This window comes from Gymnogyps californianus, chromosome 28 (genome assembly GCF_018139145.2).
Source record: "Gymnogyps californianus isolate 813 chromosome 28, ASM1813914v2, whole genome shotgun sequence".
NCBI lineage: Eukaryota > Metazoa > Chordata > Aves > Accipitriformes > Cathartidae > Gymnogyps > Gymnogyps californianus.
Genome location: NC_059498.1, coordinates 1,919,972 through 1,939,859, shown reverse-complemented (window position 1 = coordinate 1,939,859; position 19,888 = coordinate 1,919,972). Strand labels below are relative to the sequence as shown.

At 58.5% G+C, this 19,888-nt stretch overlaps 3 protein-coding genes and 1 pseudogene across 3 annotated transcripts; 2 read left to right on the top strand and 2 right to left on the bottom strand.

Moving 5' to 3' along the window:
- Positions 1–864: 864 nt before the first annotated feature.
- On the bottom strand, positions 865–1,747 carry LOC127026740 (feather keratin 1-like). The gene is made up of 2 exons (XM_050912051.1): positions 1,553–1,747; positions 865–1,191 (listed from the first exon to the last, which is right to left on the bottom strand). The coding sequence occupies exons 1-2, from the start codon at positions 1,745–1,747 to the stop codon at positions 865–867; spliced, it is 522 nt and encodes a 173-aa protein (XP_050768008.1).
- Positions 1,748–2,230: 483 nt separating this feature from the next.
- Positions 2,231–6,121, top strand: LOC127026739 (feather keratin 1-like; annotated as a pseudogene).
- Positions 6,122–9,075: 2,954 nt separating this feature from the next.
- On the bottom strand, positions 9,076–9,958 carry LOC127026738 (feather keratin 1-like). Its single transcript, XM_050912049.1, has 2 exons — positions 9,764–9,958; positions 9,076–9,402 (listed from the first exon to the last, which is right to left on the bottom strand). Exons 1-2 carry the CDS (start codon positions 9,956–9,958, stop codon positions 9,076–9,078), a joined length of 522 nt encoding a protein of 173 aa, XP_050768006.1.
- Positions 9,959–10,442: 484 nt separating this feature from the next.
- LOC127026737 (feather keratin 1-like) lies at positions 10,443–18,063 on the top strand. Its single transcript, XM_050912048.1, has 4 exons — positions 10,443–10,472; positions 10,606–10,689; positions 17,259–17,369; positions 17,737–18,063. The coding sequence occupies exons 1-4, from the start codon at positions 10,443–10,445 to the stop codon at positions 18,061–18,063; spliced, it is 552 nt and encodes a 183-aa protein (XP_050768005.1).
- Positions 18,064–19,888: the final 1,825 nt, after the last annotated feature.

Genomic DNA, 19,888 nt, shown 5'->3' with positions numbered 1-19,888 from the left:
TTTCCAGCTGGTCTTCTCCTCACCCCGTAACTCTAAATCTCAGTGCTGTGGTGAGGAGAGGTTCCCCTAGGCTTTCCGGGGAAGGTATTGCCTCTGCCTTGTCAGTAACACATTCATCCCTGCTCCTCCTGACTACTGGCTTCACAATGTTGAGCTTCCCAAGGAAAAAGAAAAGGCGTGCACAACAAAGCGATGGTAGTGACTGAACTACGTTGGGTCATTCTATCCCGGAATAGCCCACCTAGGCAGAGAAGTTTAGTAACGAGCGGGTACACCCAATTCACGACTAAGCATACTCAATGCAAAGGTGTGTTGACAATCACTGCAACACCGTCCCCAACAGCCCCTCCCAGAACCACCCGTGAGCCACATCTCTCTCCCTGGGCATCTTGGGAGAGGGTCTGCAGGGGAAAGGACGAGACAAAGGCATGGGCTGGGATGCAGCAGAACTTTAATGTGTCAAAAGAGGGAAACGAGGTCGATCCGAGTGGAGGCCCCAGTGCAGGGAGCGCCAAGGCAGAAAGGAGTCTGCGCCCCATAGCTGTGGCAGAGGTCCTGCCAGGTGTCCGTCTGCCTGCCCCACAGAGGGAGCAGGGCCAGCAGGTCTTCCCTAGGCTGCCTTTGTGGAGCTCACAGCCCAGGGGAGCACAAGAGGACAAGGACACGGGAGGGAAAGGAGAGAGTGGACGAGGGGAAAGGCCGGTATGGGCCGTGCCTTCCGAGAGCCCAGGCTGGCCCCGTCCTTTTGCACGGGGTGCTGGGATTGCTCAGCCCCTCTGAAAGCAGCAAGCGCATGCTCCGTCGCCAGTGCGGTACCATCTTGTGGGTGCCTGGGGGCCTTCCCCAGGGCCATCGCCAGCAGCTTTAGCAGGGGAGACACCTCCTGCCGCAGAGGCGGCTGCCCAAGCCGGAGAGGCCAAAGCCCCCGGAGGAGATGGGCACTCCCTCAGAGCTGAGGATGCTGCCAACGGCAGCGGAGGTGGAGGATCCCACGGCGGTGCTCTGCGGGAAGGAGCTGAGGATGGGGCCGGGCAGGGTGACCACCACGGGGGAGGGCTGGATGACGACGGTGGAGTCCTGGCACTGCCTGACACAGGGCTCATTGCAGCTGTTGGCCAGCGGGGTCGGGCCGCAGGGCTGGCATGGCAGGCACTGGTTGTAGCAGGACATGTCTCGGGGCCGCAGGTGCACCTGGGAGAGAGGGCAGGGGGAAGCAGAGCAGGGGAGATGGGTGAGGAGCAGCCTGTCACCCCACCACGAGGGAGCCAAGGCACGAGCTGGAGACGAGAGTTGGAGGCTGTGTAGGGAGGCCCACAGGCTTCGCCTTCCCCTCAGAAGAGCCCCGCTGAGAGTGACCAAGCCCAGGGAGATCCCCACCTCCCCATAGCTGAGGACACACCGCAGCCAAGACCCAGCCATGACACACCTTCTGCTCCCTTCCCTCTCCCACGACAAGCAGTGCCAAGACCCCGCATGGGACAAAGGGGCAAGGATGCGCTGAGAAATCCCAAAGGAGGAGGAGGAGGCGGAGGAGAAAGGGCTTCAGACTCACCTTGTTCCAAGGAGGTGGAGGCGAGAGGAGTGGATGAGAGAGGGAGGAGAAGGGCCCGCTTTTATACTGCTCCTGCACTGCCCCAGGCGCACAGTCACTGCACGCGGGCAGCAATTTTCCAACAGACTCACCTCCAAAGCAAAATATCCTACTTAATGGCACAGGTTGTGTCTTGGTTTCCGTCAATGCTGCCATTTCCTTTCCTCATTTCTGACATTCCTGGTCTGCCATGCAGGCTCCTTTCACGTGCTGGGATGAGAGGCCAAAGGATATCCCAGGCAGAATCGTGTCCGTGCGGGCAGAAGACAACGAGTCCCAAGTGCTGGAGGGGTCCCATGCAGGCCGGGGGTGTTGGCTTGGTGCAGTGAAGTGCGCTTGTTTGCAACTCCCTTTGCAGGAAGCGGCCCAGCACTGCCCCGCACCGCACACGTCAGCAGAGCACCCAAAGGCTCCTCTTTTTAAGGATGTGCCACGTGCTTCTCTCTCCTCCCTGTCTCTCAGCTCGCTGCAACAGTGACCGGCCGTTGCATCCCTGGGCAGCCAGGCTGTGCCAATGGTTTTGTCTGCCTTCCTCTTGATGCCCGTTTGTTCTGGGGAGAACGTTTGCCAGGCTGCCTGAGTATGGAGGGCTGGGGTTAGGAAAGCCAAAGCCCACCTGGCGTTGAATCGGCAAAGCACATGGAGGTGAAGAAGAAGGTCTTCTTCCAGGTAGGTCGTCAGCAAAAGCAAAGCTTGGGCAAAGGCAACCCCAGCGTTGAACGGGGCAGCTTGCCTGAGGAGAGGAGATAACAGGAAAGGTGGAGATACTCAAAGGGTTCTTGGCCTTGGTCTTTCCTGGTAGGTTTTGCTGTTGAGAATTCAGGCTCCTGACATTCCTCGGAACGCCTGGAGCCGGGAAGACTTACTCAGAGTAGAGGAGGATCAGGTGTGGGAACATTTAAACAGATTGGAGTGACACGGTGTCCCTACAAGGCCACTCTCAACTCCCTTTGAAAGTCACAGCAGTCACGGAATGTATCTGAGGACTGGAAGAGAGGCAGTGGGCCTCCTGTCTTCAAGAAGGGCACGAAGGAGGAGCCCGGGAATGACAGGCCCGTCAGCGTCCCCTCGATCCCTGCAAAGGTGACGGAGCAAATCATCCCAGAAGCCTTTTCCGAACATGAAAGGACAAGAAGGGGATCGTGAGTGGTCAGCATGGATTTATGGAGGGGAAAGCAGGCCTGACCAACCTCACGGCCTCCTTTGGTGACGTGCCTGGCTCCGGTGGGTGAGGGAAGTGCAGCAAATGTTGTTCATCTCATCTAACCAAGGCTTTTGATGCTGTCTGCTGTAACCATCCTTACAGGCCAACTGATGAAATACCGGCTGGGGACGAGGGCAGTGCAGGGGATTGAAATCTGGCAGGGCTGCTGGTGCCCAAGGGTCGTGATGAGTGGCACCAATTCCAGGCGGAGGCCAGTCACTCTTGGTGCACCGCAGGGATCCAGACTAGGGTGAGTATTGTTTAAGCCCTTTTTTAATGACCTGCGGGGTTGGGAGGATGACACCCTCAGCAAGTCTGCAGATGAGACGCAGCTTGGGGGAGGAGGGCGTTGATCGAGCAGACAGCTGTCCTCTGCTGTTCAGAGGGATGTTGAGAGGCTGGAGACATGGCAGACAGGAATGTCCTGAGGTTCAGCCAAGGGAAATGCAGACACCTCTTTGTGCAAAGTCCTGCAGTGGGGGAGGAAGAACCTCATGCACCTCACTACAGGCTGGGGCCGATGGGCTGCAAAAGAGCTTTGCAGCTGAGGACGTGGGTCCTGGTGGACACCGTGAGGCAGCCCTGCGCCCTTGCAGCAACGGCATCCAACAGCATCCTGGGCTGCATGAGGAAGAGGGTTGCTATCAGATGGCGGAAGGTGGTCCCTCTTCACTGCTCAGCACTGCTGAGACCACAACTGCCATGAAATGCGTCGAGCTCGCGGCTCTTTGGTAGGAGAGACGCACTGCCATCCCGGAGTGCAGCAAAGGGCCACACAGGCGAGCAAAGAATATTAAAGCAAAGCTCGTCTGGCTTTGAGTCTTGCAAGGGGCATCGAGAGAAACAGGCCACAAGCGTCAAGAGCAACATCCAGTCCTACAAGAGCAGCTGAAGACTGATGGAGGAAAATGTGGGCCCGCTGCTGAGTGGGGCAGCTGATTTCCTGAAGAGCGGACAGAGAGCAGGCTGTGGGGAGTCAATGCCTTCTCTGTCTCAGTCTTCACCTGCAAGGTCTCCCAGGCCGCTGTGGACTCTGAAAGAGTTGAAGGAAGGAGGGGGAGCCTTTGCAGCAGTGGGTGGGCATCAAATCAAGGCCTGCCTGGGAAAAGGCGACCCGTACATACCAGCTGATGTGCTCCAGGGCAGAGCTGCCGTACAGGTAGACCTAGACGGGGTGGAGGAATGGGCCCACAGGAGCCTCATGGCATTCAAGGAAGACAAATGGCAAGTCCTGCACCTGGAAAGGAAGAACGTCTTGCATCAGTACAGACTGGGGACAGAACTATGCTACGATCTTAGAGCCCACAGACCTCCTCCGGGTAGCTCTGCCCGCGGGGGCAGGGTCAGCACTGGGGAGAGAGTGGGAGCGTGGAAGGGAACGGATGCAGAGGCCTCATCTTCCTGGCCAAGGAGACGGGGCTGTGGTGAGGAGCTCTCCTGAATACTCCGCGGAGGGAAAGAAAGGGTTGCAGAAAACATCTCCCCACCGGCTGGGACTTATCCCTGAGTCCCAGGCGATACATCTTCTCCTAGCATTAGGGCTTCAGCAGCCTCCCCTCCCGTGCCCCAAAGGCCTCCTCAGCCGGGAGCACAAACCAGCTCCAGTGGGGAGGCAAGAAAAGTTCCTCCAACGGCCCGGGGAGTGAGGGCTGGCAGGACCCTGCAGTGCGCCGTGCCTGGGGATGCTCGGGGAGGGGAGGTGCTCAGAAGGGCCCTGCGTACAAAACCAGCTCTCAGACTACATCGAGGAGGCGATGCGCTTCCCTGCCCTGCAGAGATGGAGGCAGCTGGGACGCGTTCCAGGAGGGGAAGGGAATGCCTTCAGTAGGCAAGCTTCCTGGGATAGACTCTCCCTACCCGTGGCGAGTCACACTCTAATTTTGGATTGGCTGTGTGCCAGCCTTTTGGTGTGAGGCCAAGTCAGGAGTGCGTGCTGTCGGCAGGCCCGTGTCCCCCGCAGGGCTGAATTCCCCCGCGGCCAGGGCAGCTCCATCCCAGGCCCGGGAAAACGAGCTCTGAGCACTGGGCTGTACCCAAGTACACAGCTCCAGGAAGCCGTAATGGCCGTTGCTCTCAGCATGACCTTCTTGCCGGCACTCCCACAGCTCGAGGGGATTGCAGGATGGTCAATGTGTTTGGAAAAGTGGGCAGGCCATTGTGTCTCTTGCTGGTCAGAGTCCAAAGCACGCGGCCAAAGTGCATGGTGGTGTGAGGAGAGTGGGAGGAACAAGATGTTGTCCCGAGCCCCAACACACCCCTCAGGTAGTGAGGAAGAATCCAACAACACGGGGCTCCACTTGGGACTCGTTGTCTTCTGCCTGTACTGCTGCGTTCCTGCACTGGAAATCCTTGGGCTTCTCATCCCAGCACTTGAAAGGAGCCTGCATGGCCTAGTGGGCATGTCAGAAACGAGGAAATGAAATGGCAGTGTTGATGGAAACCAAAGCACAACCTGTGCCATTAAGTAGGATATTTTGCTTTGAGTGAGTCTTGTTTGCCACTCCTGGAGGTGAGTCTGTTGGAAAATTGCTGCCCGCGTGCAGTGACTGTGCGCCTGGGGCGGTGCAGGAGCAGTATAAAAGCGGGCCCTTCTCCTCCCTCTCTCATCCACTCCTCTCGCCTCCATCTCCTTGGAACAAGGTGAGTCTGAAGCCCTTTCTCCTCCTTCTCCTCCTCCTCCTTTGGGATTTCTCAGCGCATCCTTGCCCCTTTGTCCCATGCGGGGTCTTGGCACTGCTTGTCGTGGGAGAGGGAAGGGAGCAGAAGGTGTGTCATGGCTGGGTCTTGGCTGCGGTGTGTCCTCAGCTATGAGGAGGTGGGGATCTCCCTGGGCTTGGTCACTCTCGGCAGGGCTCTTCTGAGGAGAAGGCGAAGCCTGTGGGCCTCCCTACACAGCCTCCATCTCTCATCTCCAGCTCGTGCCTTGGCTCCCTCGTGGTGGGGTGACAGGCTGCTCCTCACCCATCTCCCCTGCTCTGCTTCCCCCTGCCCTCTCTCCCAGGTGCACCTACGGCCCCGAGACATGTCCTGCTACAACCAGTGCCTGCCATGCCAGCCCTGCGGCCCGACCCCGCTGGCCAACAGCTGCAATGAGCCCTGTGTCAGGCAGTGCCAGGACTCCACCGTCGTCATCCAGCCCTCCCCCGTGGTGGTGACCCTGCCCGGCCCCATCCTCAGCTCCTTCCCGCAGAGCACCGCCGTGGGATCCTCCACCTCCGCTGCCGTTGGCAGCATCCTCAGCTCTGAGGGAGTGCCCATCTCCTCCGGGGCTTTGGCCTCTCGGCTTGGGCAGCCGCCTCTGCGGCAGGAGGTGTCTCCCCTGCTAAAGCTGCTGGCGATGGCCCTGGGGAAGGCCCCCAGGCACCCACAAGATGGTACCGCACTGGCGACGGAGCATGCGCTTGCTGCTTTCAGAGGGGCTGAGCAATCCCAGCACCCCGTGCAAAAGGACGGGGCCAGCCTGGGCTCTCGGAAGGCATGGCCCATGCCGGCCTTTCCCCTCTTCCACTCTCTCCTTTCCCTCCCGTGTCCTTGTCCTCTTGTGCTCCCCTGGGCTGTGAGCTCCACAAAGGCAGCCTACGGAAGACCTGCTGGCCCTGCTCCCTCTGTGGGGCAGGCAGACGGACACCTGGCAGGACCTCTGCCACAGCTATGGGGCGCAGACTCCTTTCTGTCCCTGGTGCTCCGTGCACTGGGGCCTCCACTCGGATCGACCTCGTTTCCCTCTTTTGACGCATTAAAGTTCTGCTGCATCCAGCCCTTGCCTTTGTCTCGTCCTTTCCCATGCAGACGCTCTGCCAAGATGCCCAGGGAGAGAGGTGTTTCCTCGGGGTGCTTCTGATAGGGAGTTGTTGGAGATGGTTTTGCAGTGGTTGTTAACACAATGATTGTTAATTGAAAGACTGTGGGCAGTCTTTCCAAAGTAGCTGTTCTTTGGAGAACGGCTGGGCATCGGTGTGCTGGTGCGAGGTGGTGGGTGATTGCACCCTCACTCGTCTTTTTCTCTTTTTTCCCTTCCCGTCTTAGAGTGTCCTGATCCTGACCCCGTGGTATTTTGCTCTCTTGCTCTTCCAATTCTGCCGCCATCCCACTGAGACAGCAGATCGAGAGAACAGCTGGTGGGTGCTTAGTGCTGGTCACCACACAACACAGGCCCCAGGCAGTGCATGTGGTCCTTGCCCTGCTCCTTCCCTGTCTGCGCCCAGGGCTTCCTGGGAAAGTTTCTGGAGAGGGGGAGGCAGGGAGAGACATAGGGCAGGAAGAGAGGCAGCGGGTGCAGGCTGAGTGTCTCGGAGGGCTGTCCAGGAGCTCTCCAAAGCAGTGCGGTGACCAGCAGCAAAGGCTGCAGAGAGACTGGCAGCTGAGGAAGAGGAGCTGCTGAACTGCTGCAGGGCACAGCTGGACAAGAAGAGACACGTCCGCCCAGAGCCCCGCTTGGCAGCTGGCTTGGTAGCAACCAGCCCTGTCTCCCCACAAATCCCTGAGCCTCTGAGAAGCAGCAGCCCAAAAGCAGGGCCAGGAAAAGGTGCTTTTGCGGTAAGGCCATCAAAACAGGTGCGACTCCTAGCACTGTTCCTGGACACCAAGGACTGTCCTCAACATCCTGGGCAATATGAGCAGGACCTGAGCTAGGAGATAGAGGGTAGTGACTATCCCACTGTGCTCAGCACTCACCTGATGGCATCTAGAGCGCTGCTCTAATACAAGAATGACGTAACGCAAGAAAGACCTTGACCAAGTGGCGTGAGTTCAGCAGAGGGTGTCCCGGCTGGTGAGGAGCCGGAGCGCTTGGTTGGGGAGAAGAGGCTGTGGGCACGGGGCTTGCTGAGCGTGAAGAGAAGGCTTTGGTGGGAGCCCTAAGAGCAGCTTTGGAGTAGCTGTGGTGAGGTCCCCCAGAAGACAGATCCAGGCTCGACACTGTGGCGGTGCGTGGCTGGAGGACTAGAGACACTGGGCTCACGTTGAAAGATGAGAGGTTTGGACTCGATAGGTGGAAAATGGTCTTCACCAAGAGGAGAGTCAAGCAGTGGCACAGGTTGCCTGGGGAGGTTGTGCAGTCACCCGCCTTGGATGCTCATGGCTGACTGATCTTGGAGCAAGGGGTTGGGCCCGATGACCTCTGGAGGTCCTTTCCAACGTGATTATGCTATGATGCTATGGCCCCAGGACCGCCTTTTTGTGCCTCTGCCCATTGGGGACAGGGCCAGGAATGAGGAGGAGGGGCTCAGCTTCCCAGCTGAGGAGACAGGCAGTATGCAGGAGCTCTCTGGAATGCTCTGTGGAAGGAAACAAACGATTGCAAAAAGCATCGCTGCAGCAGCTAGAAGACCACAAGACCTGTGGACCCCAGCTGTTGGGACAATGTTTTCCCAAAGATGCTGTGGCAGTATGTTCCCTTACTGTTCTCAGGCTTTTGTTTTCCAGCTGGTCTTCTCCTCACCCCGCAACTCTAAATCTCAGGGCTGTGGTGAGGAGAGGTTCCCCTAGGCTTTCCGGGGAAGGTATTGCCTCTGCCTTGTCAGTAACACATTCATCCCTGCTCCTCCTGACTACTGGCTTCACAATGTTGAGCTTCCCAAGGAAAAAGAAAAGGCGTGCACAACAAAGCGATGGTAGTGACTGAACTACGTTGGGTCATTCTATCCCGGAATAGCCCACCTAGGCAGAGAAGTTTAGTAACGAGCGGGTACACCCAATTCACGACTAAGCATACTCAATGCAAAGGTGTGTTGACAATCACTGCAACACCGTCCCCAACAGCCCCTCCCAGAACCACCCGTGAGCCACATCTCTCTCCCTGGGCATCTTGGGAGAGGGTCTGCAGGGGAAAGGACGAGACGAAGGCATGGGCTAGGATGCAGCAGAACTTTAATGTGTCAAAAGAGGGAAAAGAGGTCGATCCGAGTGGAGGCCCCAGTGCAGGGAGCGCCAAGGCAGAAAGGAGTCTGCGCCCCATAGCTGTGGCAGAGGTCCTGCCAGGTGTCCGTCTGCCTGCCCCACAGAGGGAGCAGGGCCAGCAGGTCTTCCCTAGGCTGCCTTTGTGGAGCTCACAGCCCAGGGGAGCACAAGAGGACAAGGACACGGGAGGGAAAGGAGAGAGTGGACGAGGGGAAAGGCCGGTATGGGCCGTGCCTTCCGAGAGCCCAGGCTGGCCCCGTCCTTTTGCACGGGGTGCTGGGATTGCTCAGCCCCTCTGAAAGCAGCAAGCGCATGCTCCGTCGCCAGTGCGGTACCATCTTGTGGGTGCCTGGGGCCTTCCCCAGGGCCATCGCCAGCAGCTTTAGCAGGGGAGACACCTCCTGCCGCAGAGGCGGCTGCCCAAGCCGGAGAGGCCAAAGCCCCCGGAGGAGATGGGCACTCCCTCAGAGCTGAGGATGCTGCCAACGGCAGCGGAGGTGGAGGATCCCACGGCGGTGCTCTGTGGGAAGGAGCTGAGGATGGGGCCGGGCAGGGTGACCACCACGGGGGAGGGCTGGATGACGACGGTGGAGTCCTGGCACTGCCTGACACAGGGCTCATTGCAGCTGTTGGCCAGCGGGGTCGGGCCGCAGGGCTGGCATGGCAGGCACTGGCTGTAGCAGGACATGTCTCGGGGCCGCAGGTGCACCTGGGAGAGAGGGCAGGGGGAAGCAGAGCAGGGGAGATGGGTGAGGAGCAGCCTGTCACCCCACCACGAGGGAGCCAAGGCACGAGCTGGAGACGAGAGTTGGAGGCTGTGTAGGGAGGCCCACAGGCTTCGCCTTCCCCTCAGAAGAGCCCCGCCGAGAGTGACCAAGCCCAGGGAGATCCCCACCTCCCCATAGCTGAGGACACACCGCAGCCAAGACCCAGCCATGACACACCTTCTGCTCCCTTCCCTCTCCCACGACAAGCAGTGCCAAGACCCCGCATGGGACAAAGGGGCAAGGATGCGCTGAGAAATCCCAAAGGAGGAGGAGGAGAAGGAGGAGAAAGGGCTTCAGACTCACCTTGTTCCAAGGAGATGGAGGCGAGAGGAGTGGATGAGAGAGGGAGGAGAAGGGCCCGCTTTTATACTGCTCCTGCACCGCCCCAGGCGCACAGTCACTGCACGCGGGCAGCAATTTTCCAACAGACTCACCTCCAAAGCAAAATATCCTACTTAATGGCACAGGTTGTGTCTTGGTTTCCGTCAATGCTGCCATTTCCTTTCCTCATTTCTGACATTCCTGGTCTGCCATGCAGGCTCCTTTCACGTGCTGGGATGAGAGGCCAAAGGATATCCCAGGCAGAATCGTGTCCGTGCGGGCAGAAGACAACGAGTCCCAAGTGCTGGAGGGGTCCCATGCAGGCCGGGGGTGTTGGCTTGGTGCAGTGAAGTGCGCTTGTTTGCAACTCCCTTTGCAGGAAGCGGCCCAGCACTGCCCCGCACCGCACACGTCAGCAGAGCACCCAAAGGCTCCTCTTTTTAAGGATGTGCCACGTGCTTCTCTCTCCTCCCTGTCTCTCAGCTCGCTGCAACAGTGACCGGCCGTTGCATCCCTGGGCAGCCAGGCTGTGCCAATGGTTTTGTCTGCCTTCCTCTTGATGCCCGTTTGTTCTGGGGAGAACGTTTGCCAGGCTGCCTGAGTATGGAGGGCTGGGGTTAGGAAAGCCAAAGCCCACCTGGCGTTGAATCGGGCAAAGCACATGGAGGCGAAGAAGAAGGTCTTCTTCCAGGTAGGTCGTCAGCAAAAGCAAAGCTTGGGCAAAGGCAACCCCAGCGTTGAACGGGGCAGCTTGCCTGAGGAGAGGAGATAACAGGAAAGGTGGAGATACTCAAAGGGTTCTTGGCCTTGGTCTTTCCTGGTAGGTTTTGCTGTTGAGAATTCAGGCTCCTGACATTCCTCGGAACGCCTGGAGCCGGGAAGACTTACTCAGAGTAGAGGAGGATCAGGTGTGGGAACATTTAAACAGATTGGAGTGACACGGTGTCCCTACAAGGCCACTCTCAACTCCCTTTGAAAGTCACAGCAGTCACGGAATGTATCTGAGGACTGGAAGAGAGGCAGTGGGCCTCCTGTCTTCAAGAAGGGCACGAAGGAGGAGCCCGGGAATGACAGGCCCGTCAGCGTCCCCTCGATCCCTGCAAAGGTGACGGAGCAAATCATCCCAGAAGCCTTTTCCGAACATGAAAGGACAAGAAGGGGATCGTGAGTGGTCAGCATGGATTTATGGAGGGGAAAGCAGGCCTGACCAACCTCACGGCCTCCTTTGGTGACGTGCCTGGCTCCGGTGGGTGAGGGAAGTGCAGCAAATGTTGTTCATCTCATCTAACCAAGGCTTTTGATGCTGTCTGCTGTAACCATCCTTACAGGCCAACTGATGAAATACCGGCTGGGGACGAGGGCAGTGCAGGGGATTGAAATCTGGCAGGGCTGCTGGTGCCCAAGGGTCGTGATGAGTGGCACCAATTCCAGGCGGAGGCCAGTCACTCTTGGTGCACCGCAGGGATCCAGACTAGGGTGAGTATTGTTTAAGCCCTTTTTTAATGACCTGCGGGGTTGGGAGGATGACACCCTCAGCAAGTCTGCAGATGAGACGCAGCTTGGGGGAGGAGGGCGTTGATCGAGCAGACAGCTGTCCTCTGCTGTTCAGAGGGATGTTGAGAGGCTGGAGACATGGGCAGACAGGAATGTCCTGAGGTTCAGCCAAGGGAAATGCAGACACCTCTTTGTGCAAAGTCCTGCAGTGGGGGAGGAAGAACCTCATGCACCTCACTACAGGCTGGGGCCGATGGGCTGCAAAAGAGCTTTGCAGCCGAGGACGTGGGTCCTGGTGGACACCGTGAGGCAGCCCTGCGCCCTTGCAGCAACGGCATCCAACAGCATCCTGGGCTGCATGAGGAAGAGGGTTGCTATCAGATGGCGGAAGGTGGTCCCTCTTCACTGCTCAGCACTGCTGAGACCACAACTGCCATGAAATGCGTCGAGCTCGCGGCTCTTTGGTAGGAGAGACGCACTGCCATCCCGGAGTGCAGCAAAGGGCCACACAGGCGAGCAAAGAATATTAAAGCAAAGCTCGTCTGGCTTTGAGTCTTGCAAGGGGCATCGAGAGAAACAGGCCACAAGCGTCAAGAGCAACATCCAGTCCTACAAGAGCAGCTGAAGACTGATGGAGGAAAATGTGGGCCCGCTGCTGAGTGGGGCAGCTGATTTCCTGAAGAGCGGACAGAGAGCAGGCTGTGGGGAGTCAATGCCTTCTCTGTCTCAGTCTTCACCTGCAAGGTCTCCCAGGCCGCTGTGGACTCTGAAAGAGTTGAAGGAAGGAGGGGAGCCTTTGCAGCAGCGGGTGGGCATCAAATCAAGGCCTGCCTGGGAAAAGGCGACCCGTACATACCAGCTGATGTGCTCCAGGGCAGAGCTGCCGTACAGGTAGACCTAGACGGGGTGGAGGAATGGGCCCACAGGAGCCTCATGGCATTCAAGGAAGACAAATGGCAAGTCCTGCACCTGGAAAGGAAGAACGTCTTGCATCAGTACAGACTGGGGACAGAACTATGCTACGATCTTAGAGCCCACAGACCTCCTCCGGGTAGCTCTGCCCGCGGGGGCAGGGTCAGCACTGGGGAGAGAGTGGGAGCGTGGAAGGGAACGGATGCAGAGGCCTCATCTTCCTGGCCAAGGAGACGGGGCTGTGGTGAGGAGCTCTCCTGAATACTCCGCGGAGGGAAAGAAAGGGTTGCAGAAAACATCTCCCCACCGGCTGGGACTCATCCCTGAGTCCCAGGCGATACATCTTCTCCTGGCATTAGGGCTTCAGCACGCCTCCCCTCCCGTGCCCCAAAGGCCTCCTCAGCCGGGAGCACAAACCAGCTCCAGTGGGGAGGCAAGAAAAGTTCCTCCAACGGCCCGGGGAGTGAGGGCTGGCAGGACCCTGCAGTGCGCCGTGCCTGGGGATGCGCGGGGAGGGGAGGTGCTCAGAAGGGCCCTGCGTACAAAACCAGCTCTCAGACTACATCGAGGAGGCGATGCGCCTCCCTGTCCTGCAGAGATGGAGGCAGCTGGGACGCGTTCCAGGAGGGCAAGGGAATGCCCTTGGGAGTGCGTGCTGTCTGCAGGCCCGTGTCCCATGCAGGGCTGAGTTCCTTTCTGGACAGGGCAGTTCCCTCCCTGCCCTGGGAAAACGAGCTCTGAGCACTGGGCTGTGCCCAGACACACAGCTCCAGGCAGCCCCAACGGCCATTGCCCTCAGCCTCACCTTCTTGCCGGCACTCCCGTAGCTCGCGGGGCTTGCAGGACAGTCAGCGTGTATTGGAAAAGTGGCCAGGCCTTTGTGTGTCATGCTGGTCAGGGTCCAAAGCATGCGGCCAACGTGCACGGTGGTGTGAGGAGAGTGGGAGGAACAAGATGTTGTCCCGAGCCCCAGCACACCCCTCTGGCAGTGAGAGGGGAGGAAGCTGACTCCACAGGGCTTGTTGAGTAATCAGAGGTTTTGGGAGGGCAGTGTTCTCCTTCCGCAAGCCTGCTGTCGGCACTGCTTGGGGACCCCCAGAGACTGCCATGAGAGGGGATGACTTTGCCAAATATACCGTGTCGTCCCAGAAGGAGAAGCTTTCCTTGGGTGGAGGCATGTGAAATCAGTAGCACAGCCCACCTGCCTATAGGGGCAATGATCAGTGACTGCTGGAGCGAGCAGGGCGGCAGGCAGGGAGGGAGAAGGATGTGACATGTCCTCATTCGGAGAAGCCTTTGGGCACTCAGGAGAGGACTGCATTGGTGGGAAGACAAGCGCGCCTTCCTGCACAGGGGTTTGAAGACAACCTCACCACGTTTCCTGAGACTGATGTCCTCCGTCTGCACAGAGCCCTCCAGCAATCGCGGGAACATCTTCTGCCTGTACTGACTGAGCCCAAGCTCAGGAAATGCTTGGGCCTCTCACCCCGATACTTCAAAAGAGCCACGATGGCTTAATGGTCGTGTCAGAAATGAGGAAATGTAATGGCAGCGTTGAGGGAAACCAAAGCACAACCTGTGCCATTAAGTAGGATATTTTGCTTTGGAGGTGAGTCCGTTGGAAAATTAGTGCCCGCGTGCAGTGACTGTGCGCCTGGGGCGGTGCAGGAGCAGTATAAAAGCGGGCCCTTCTCCTCCCTCTCTCATCCACTCCTCTCGCCTCCATCTCCTTGGGAACAAGGTGAGTCTGAAGCCCTTTCTCCTGCTCGTCGTCGTTCTCCTCCAGTGTATCTCAACGCATACGTGCCCCTTTGTCCCATGCAGGGTCTTGGAGCGGCTTGTCGTGGGGGAGGGGAGGGGGCAGAAATTTTGCTATGGAGAGAAGCTGGGGCTTGGCTGAGGTGTCTCCTGATCTATGGGCTTGGAGGGGATCTCCCTGGGCTTGGTAGCTCACGGTAGGGCTCTTCCGGGCTGAGGAGAAGCCTGTGGGTCTCCGTACACAGCCTCCAGCTTATGTCTCCAGCTCGTGCCTTGGCTCCCTCGTGGTGGGGTGACAGGCTGCTCCTCACCCATCTCCCCTGCTCTGCTTCCCCCTGCCCTCTCTCCCAGGTGCACCTGCGGCCCCGAGACATGTCCTGCTACAACCAGTGCCTGCCATGCCAGCCCTGCGGCCCGACCCCGCTGGCCAACAGCTGCAATGAGCCCTGTGTCAGGCAGTGCCAGGACTCCACCGTCGTCATCCAGCCCTCCCCCGTGGTGGTCACCCTGCCCGGCCCCATCCTCAGCTCCTTCCCGCAGAGCACCGCCGTGGGATCCTCCACCTCCGCTGCCGTTGGCAGCATCCTCAGCTCTGAGGGAGTGCCCATCTCCTCCGGGGGCTTTGGCCTCTCCGGCTTGGGCGGCCGCCTCTGCGGCAGGAGGTGTCTCCCCTGCTAAAGCTGCTCCCTGCCTTGAGGTCTCCACTCGGATCGACCTCGTTTCCCTCTTTTGACGCATTAAAGTTCTGCTGCATCTCAGCCTGCCCCTCTGTGTCATCCATTCCCGTGCAGATGCTCTCCCAAGATGCCCAGGCAGAGAGATGTTGCTCAAGGGTGGTTCTGGCAGGGGGTTGTTGCAGATGGCTTTGCACTGATTGCCAACACAGGCTTGCATTTAGTGTGCTTAGTCATGCGTCGGGTGATCCTCTAGTTTCTAAATTTGTCCGCCTCTTTGGGTCTGGTTAGAATTACCCGACGTAGTTCAGTGACTACCATCCACTTTGTGGTGCACACTTTTTCTTTCTCCTCGTTAAGCTTGACACTGTGATGCAAGTAGTCAGGAAGGAATGTGGTATTGACAAGACATAGGCACTAGCTTCCCAGGAGAGGCCAGGAGAACCCATCCTAACCATAGCATCCTCAAAGGGAGGGACACAGTGCAGTGGGCTGCCTATCATAGGACCATAGGCCCATAGAATCAGAGAATAGTTTTGGTTGGAAGGGACCTTTAAAGATCATCTAGTCCAACCCCTCCGCCAGGGGCAGGGATATCTGTCACGTCACTGCATCACGTTACTCAAGGTTCCGTCAAACCTGACCTTGAACACTTCCAGTGATGGGGCATCCCATCGTTCTCTGGGCAACCTTTTCCAGTGTCTCACCACCCTCATCATAAAAAACGTCTTCCTTGTGTCCAATCTACATCTACCCTATTTCACTTTTAAGCTGTTGCTCCTTGCCCTATCGCTACAGGCCTTGATTTCACGTCTCTCTCCGACTTCCTTAAAAGCCCCCTTTAAGTAGTGAAAGGCTGCAATAAGGTCTCCCCAGAGCCTTCTCTTCTCCAGGCTGAAAAACCCAAACTCCCTCAGCCTTTCTTCATAGGAGAGCTGTTGCAGGCCTCTGATCATTTTTGTAGCCCTTCTCTGGAGCTGCTCTATCAGGTCCACGTCTCTTTTGTACTGGGGACCCCAGACTGGACACAGTGTCCCAGGTGGGGTCTCGTGAGAGCGGACTAGAAGCGGAGAACCACCTCCCTCGACCTGCTGGCCGCCCTTCTGTTGATGCAGCCCAGTAAAGGATTGACTTTCTGGGCTGCAAGCGCACTTTGCTGGCTCATGTCCAATTTTGCAACCTCCGGTATCCCCAAGTCCTTCTCTGCAGGGCTGCTCTCAACCATTCATCCTCCAGGCTGTATCGATACAGGGGATTGCCCCAACCCTGGTGCAGGACCTTCATGAAGGTAAAGAAGGGTTTGCGGAAAACATCTCCCCACCGGCTGGGACTCATCCCTGGGTCCCAGGCGATACATCTTCTCCCGGCATTAGGGCTTCAGCACGCCTCCCCTCCCGTGCCCCAAAGGCCTCCTCAGCCGGGAGCACAAACCAGCTCCAGTGGGGAGGCAAGAAAAGTTCCTCCAACGGCCCGGGGAGTGAGGGCTGGCAGGACCCTGCAGTGCGCCGTGCCTGGGGATGCGCGGGGAGGGGAGGTGCTCAGAAGGGCCCTGCGTACAAAACCAGCTCTCAGACTACATCGAGGAGGCGATGCGCCTCCCTGTCCTGCAGAGATGGAGGCAGCTGGGACGCGTTCCAGGAGGGCAAGGGAATGCCCTTGGGAGTGCGTGCTGTCTGCAGGCCGTGTCCCATGCAGGGCTGAGTTCCTTTCTGGACAGGGCAGTTCCCTCCCTGCCCTGGGAAAACGAGCTCTGAGCACTGGGCTGTGCCCAGACACACAGCTCCAGGCAGCCCCAACGGCCATTGCCCTCAGCCTCACCTTCTTGCCGGCACTCCCGTAGCTCGCGGGGCTTGCAGGACAGTCAGCGTGTATTGGAAAAGTGGCCAGGCCTTTGTGTGTCATGCTGGTCAGGGTCCAAAGCATGCGGCCAACGTGCACGGTGGTGTGAGGAGAGTGGGAGGAACAAGATGTTGTCCCGAGCCCCAGCACACCCCTCTGGCAGTGAGAGGGGAGGAAGCTGACTCCACAGGGCTTGTTGAGTAATCAGAGGTTTTGGGAGGGCAGTGTTCTCCTTCCGCAAGCCTGCTGTCGGCACTGCTTGGGACCCCAGAGACTGCCATGAGAGGGGATGACTTTGCCAAATATACCGTGTCGTCCAGAAGGAGAAGCTTTCCTTGGGTGGAGGCATGTGAAATCAGTAGCACAGCCCACCTGCCTATAGGGGCAATGATCAGTGACTGCTGGAGCGAGCAGGGCGGCAGGCAGGGAGGAGAAGGATGTGACATGTCCTCATTCGGAGAAGCCTTTGGGCACTCAGGAGAGGACTGCATTGGTGGGAAGACAAGCGCGCCTTCCTGCACAGGGGTTTGAAGACAACCTCACCACGTTTCCTGAGACTGATGTCCTCCGTCTGCACAGAGCCCTCCAGCAATCGCGGGAACATCTTCTGCCTGTACTGACTGAGCCCAAGCTCAGGAAATGCTTGGGCCTCTCACCCCGATACTTCAAAAGAGCCGCGATGGCTTAATGGTCGTGTCAGAAATGAGGAAATGTAATGGCAGCGTTGAGGGAAACCAAAGCACAACCTGTGCCATTAAGTAGGATATTTTGCTTTGGAGGTGAGTCCGTTGGAAAATTAGTGCCCGCGTGCAGTGACTGTGCGCCTGGGGCGGTGCAGGAGCAGTATAAAAGCGGGCCCTTCTCCTCCCTCTCTCATCCACTCCTCTCGCCTCCATCTCCTTGGGAACAAGGTGAGTCTGAAGCCCTTTCTCCTGCTCGTCGTCGTTCTCCTCCAGTGTATCTCAACGCATACGTGCCCCTTTGTCCCATGCAGGGTCTTGGAGCGGCTTGTCGTGGGGGAGGGGAGGGGGCAGAAATTTTGCTATGGAGAGAAGCTGGGGCTTGGCTGAGGTGTCTCCTGATCTATGGGCTTGGAGGGGATCTCCCTGGGCTTGGTAGCTCACGGTAGGGCTCTTCCGGGCTGAGGAGAAGCCTGTGGGTCTCCGTACACAGCCTCCAGCTTATGTCTCCAGCTCGTGCCTTGGCTCCCTCGTGGTGGGGTGACAGGCTGCTCCTCACCCATCTCCCCTGCTCTGCTTCCCCTGCCCTCTCTCCCAGGTGCACCTGCGGCCCCGAGACATGTCCTGCTACAGCCAGTGCCTGCCATGCCAGCCCTGCGGCCCGACCCCGCTGGCCAACAGCTGCAATGAGCCCTGTGTCAGGCAGTGCCAGGACTCCACCGTCGTCATCCAGCCCTCCCCCGTGGTGGTCACCCTGCCCGGCCCCATCCTCAGCTCCTTCCCGCAGAGCACCGCCGTGGGATCCTCCACCTCCGCTGCCGTTGGCAGCATCCTCAGCTCTGAGGGAGTGCCCATCTCCTCCGGGGGCTTTGGCCTCTCCAGCTTGGGCAGCCGCCTCTGCGGCAGGAGGTGTCTCCCCTGCTAAAGCTGCTGGCGATGGCCCTGGGGAAGGCCCCCAGGCACCCACAAGATGGTACCGCACTGGCGACGGAGCATGCGCTTGCTGCTTTCAGAGGGGCTGAGCAATCCCAGCACCCCGTGCAAAAGGACGGGGCCAGCCTGGGCTCTCGGAAGGCATGGCCCATGCCGGCCTTTCCCCTCTTCCACTCTCTCCTTTCCCTCCCGTGTCTTTGTCCTCTTGTGCTCCCCTGGGCTGTGAGCTCCACAAAGGCAGCCTAGGGAAGACCTGCTGGCCCTGCTCCCTCTGTGGGGCAGGCAGACGGACACCTGGCAGGACCTCTGCCACAGCTATGGGGCGCAGACTCCTTTCTGTCCCTGGTGCTCCGTGCACTGGGGCCTCCACTCGGATCGACCTCGTTTCCCTCTTTTGACGCATTAAAGTTCTGCTGCATCCAGCCCTTGCCTTTGTCTCGTCCTTTCCCGTGCAGACGCTCTGCCAAGATGCCCAGGGAGAGAGGTGTTTCCTCGGGGTGCTTCTGATAGGGAGTTGTTGGAGATGGTTTTGCAGTGGTTGTTAACACAATGATTGTTAATTGAAAGACTGTGGGCAGTCTTTCCAAAGTAGCTGTTCTTTGGAGAACGGCTGGGCATCGGTGTGCTGGTGCGAGGTGGTGGGTGATTGCACCCTCACTCGTCTTTTTCTCTTTTTTCCCTTCCCGTCTTAGAGTGTCCTGATCCTGACCCCGTGGTATTTTGCTCTCTTGCTCTTCCAGTTCTGCCGCCATCCCACTGAGACAGCAGATCGAGAGAACAGCTGGTGGGTGCTTAGTGCTGGTCACCACACAACACAGGCCCCCAGGCAGTGCATGTGGTCCTTGCCCTGCTCCTTCCCTGTCTGCGCCCAGGGCTTCCTGGGAAAGTTTCTGGAGAGGGGGAGGCAGGGAGAGACATAGGGCAGGAAGAGAGGCAGCGGGTGCAGGCTGAGTGTCTCGGAGGGCTGTCCAGGAGCTCTCCAAAGCAGTGCGGTGACCAGCAGCAAAGGCTGCAGAGAGACTGGCAGCTGAGGAAGAGGAGCTGCTGAACTGCTGCAGGGCACAGCTGGACAAGAAGAGACACGTCCGCCAGAGCCCCGCTTGGCAGCTGGCTTGGTAGCAACCAGCCCTGTCTCCCCACGAATCCCTGAGCCTCTGAGAAGCAGCAGCCCAAAAGCAGGGCCAGGAAAAGGTGCTTTTGCGGTAAGGCCATCAAAACAGGTGCGACTCCTAGCACTGTTCCTGGACACCAAGGACTGTCCTCAACATCCTGGGCAATATGAGCAGGACCTGAGCTAGGAGATAGAGGGTAGTGACTATCCCACTGTGCTCAGCACTCACCTGATGGCATCTAGAGCGCTGCTCTAATACAAGAATGACGTAACGCAAGAAAGACCTTGACCAAGTGGCGTGAGTTCAGCAGAGGGTGTCCCGGCTGGTGAGGAGCCGGAGCGCTTGGTTGGGGAGAAGAGGCTGTGGGCACGGGGCTTGCTGAGCGTGAAGAGAAGGCTTTGGTGGGAGCCCTAAGAGCAGCTTTGGAGTAGCTGTGGTGAGGTCCCCCAGAAGACAGATCCAGGCTCGACACTGTGGCGGTGCGTGGCTGGAGGACTAGAGACACTGGGCTCACGTTGAAAGATGAGAGGTTTGGACTCGATAGGTGGAAAATGGTCTTCACCAAGAGGAGAGTCAAGCAGTGGCACAGGTTGCCTGGGGAGGTTGTGCAGTCACCCGCCTTGGACGCTCATGGCTGACTGATCTTGGAGCAAGGGGTTGGGCCCGATGACCTCTGGAGGTCCTTTCCAACGTGATTATGCTATG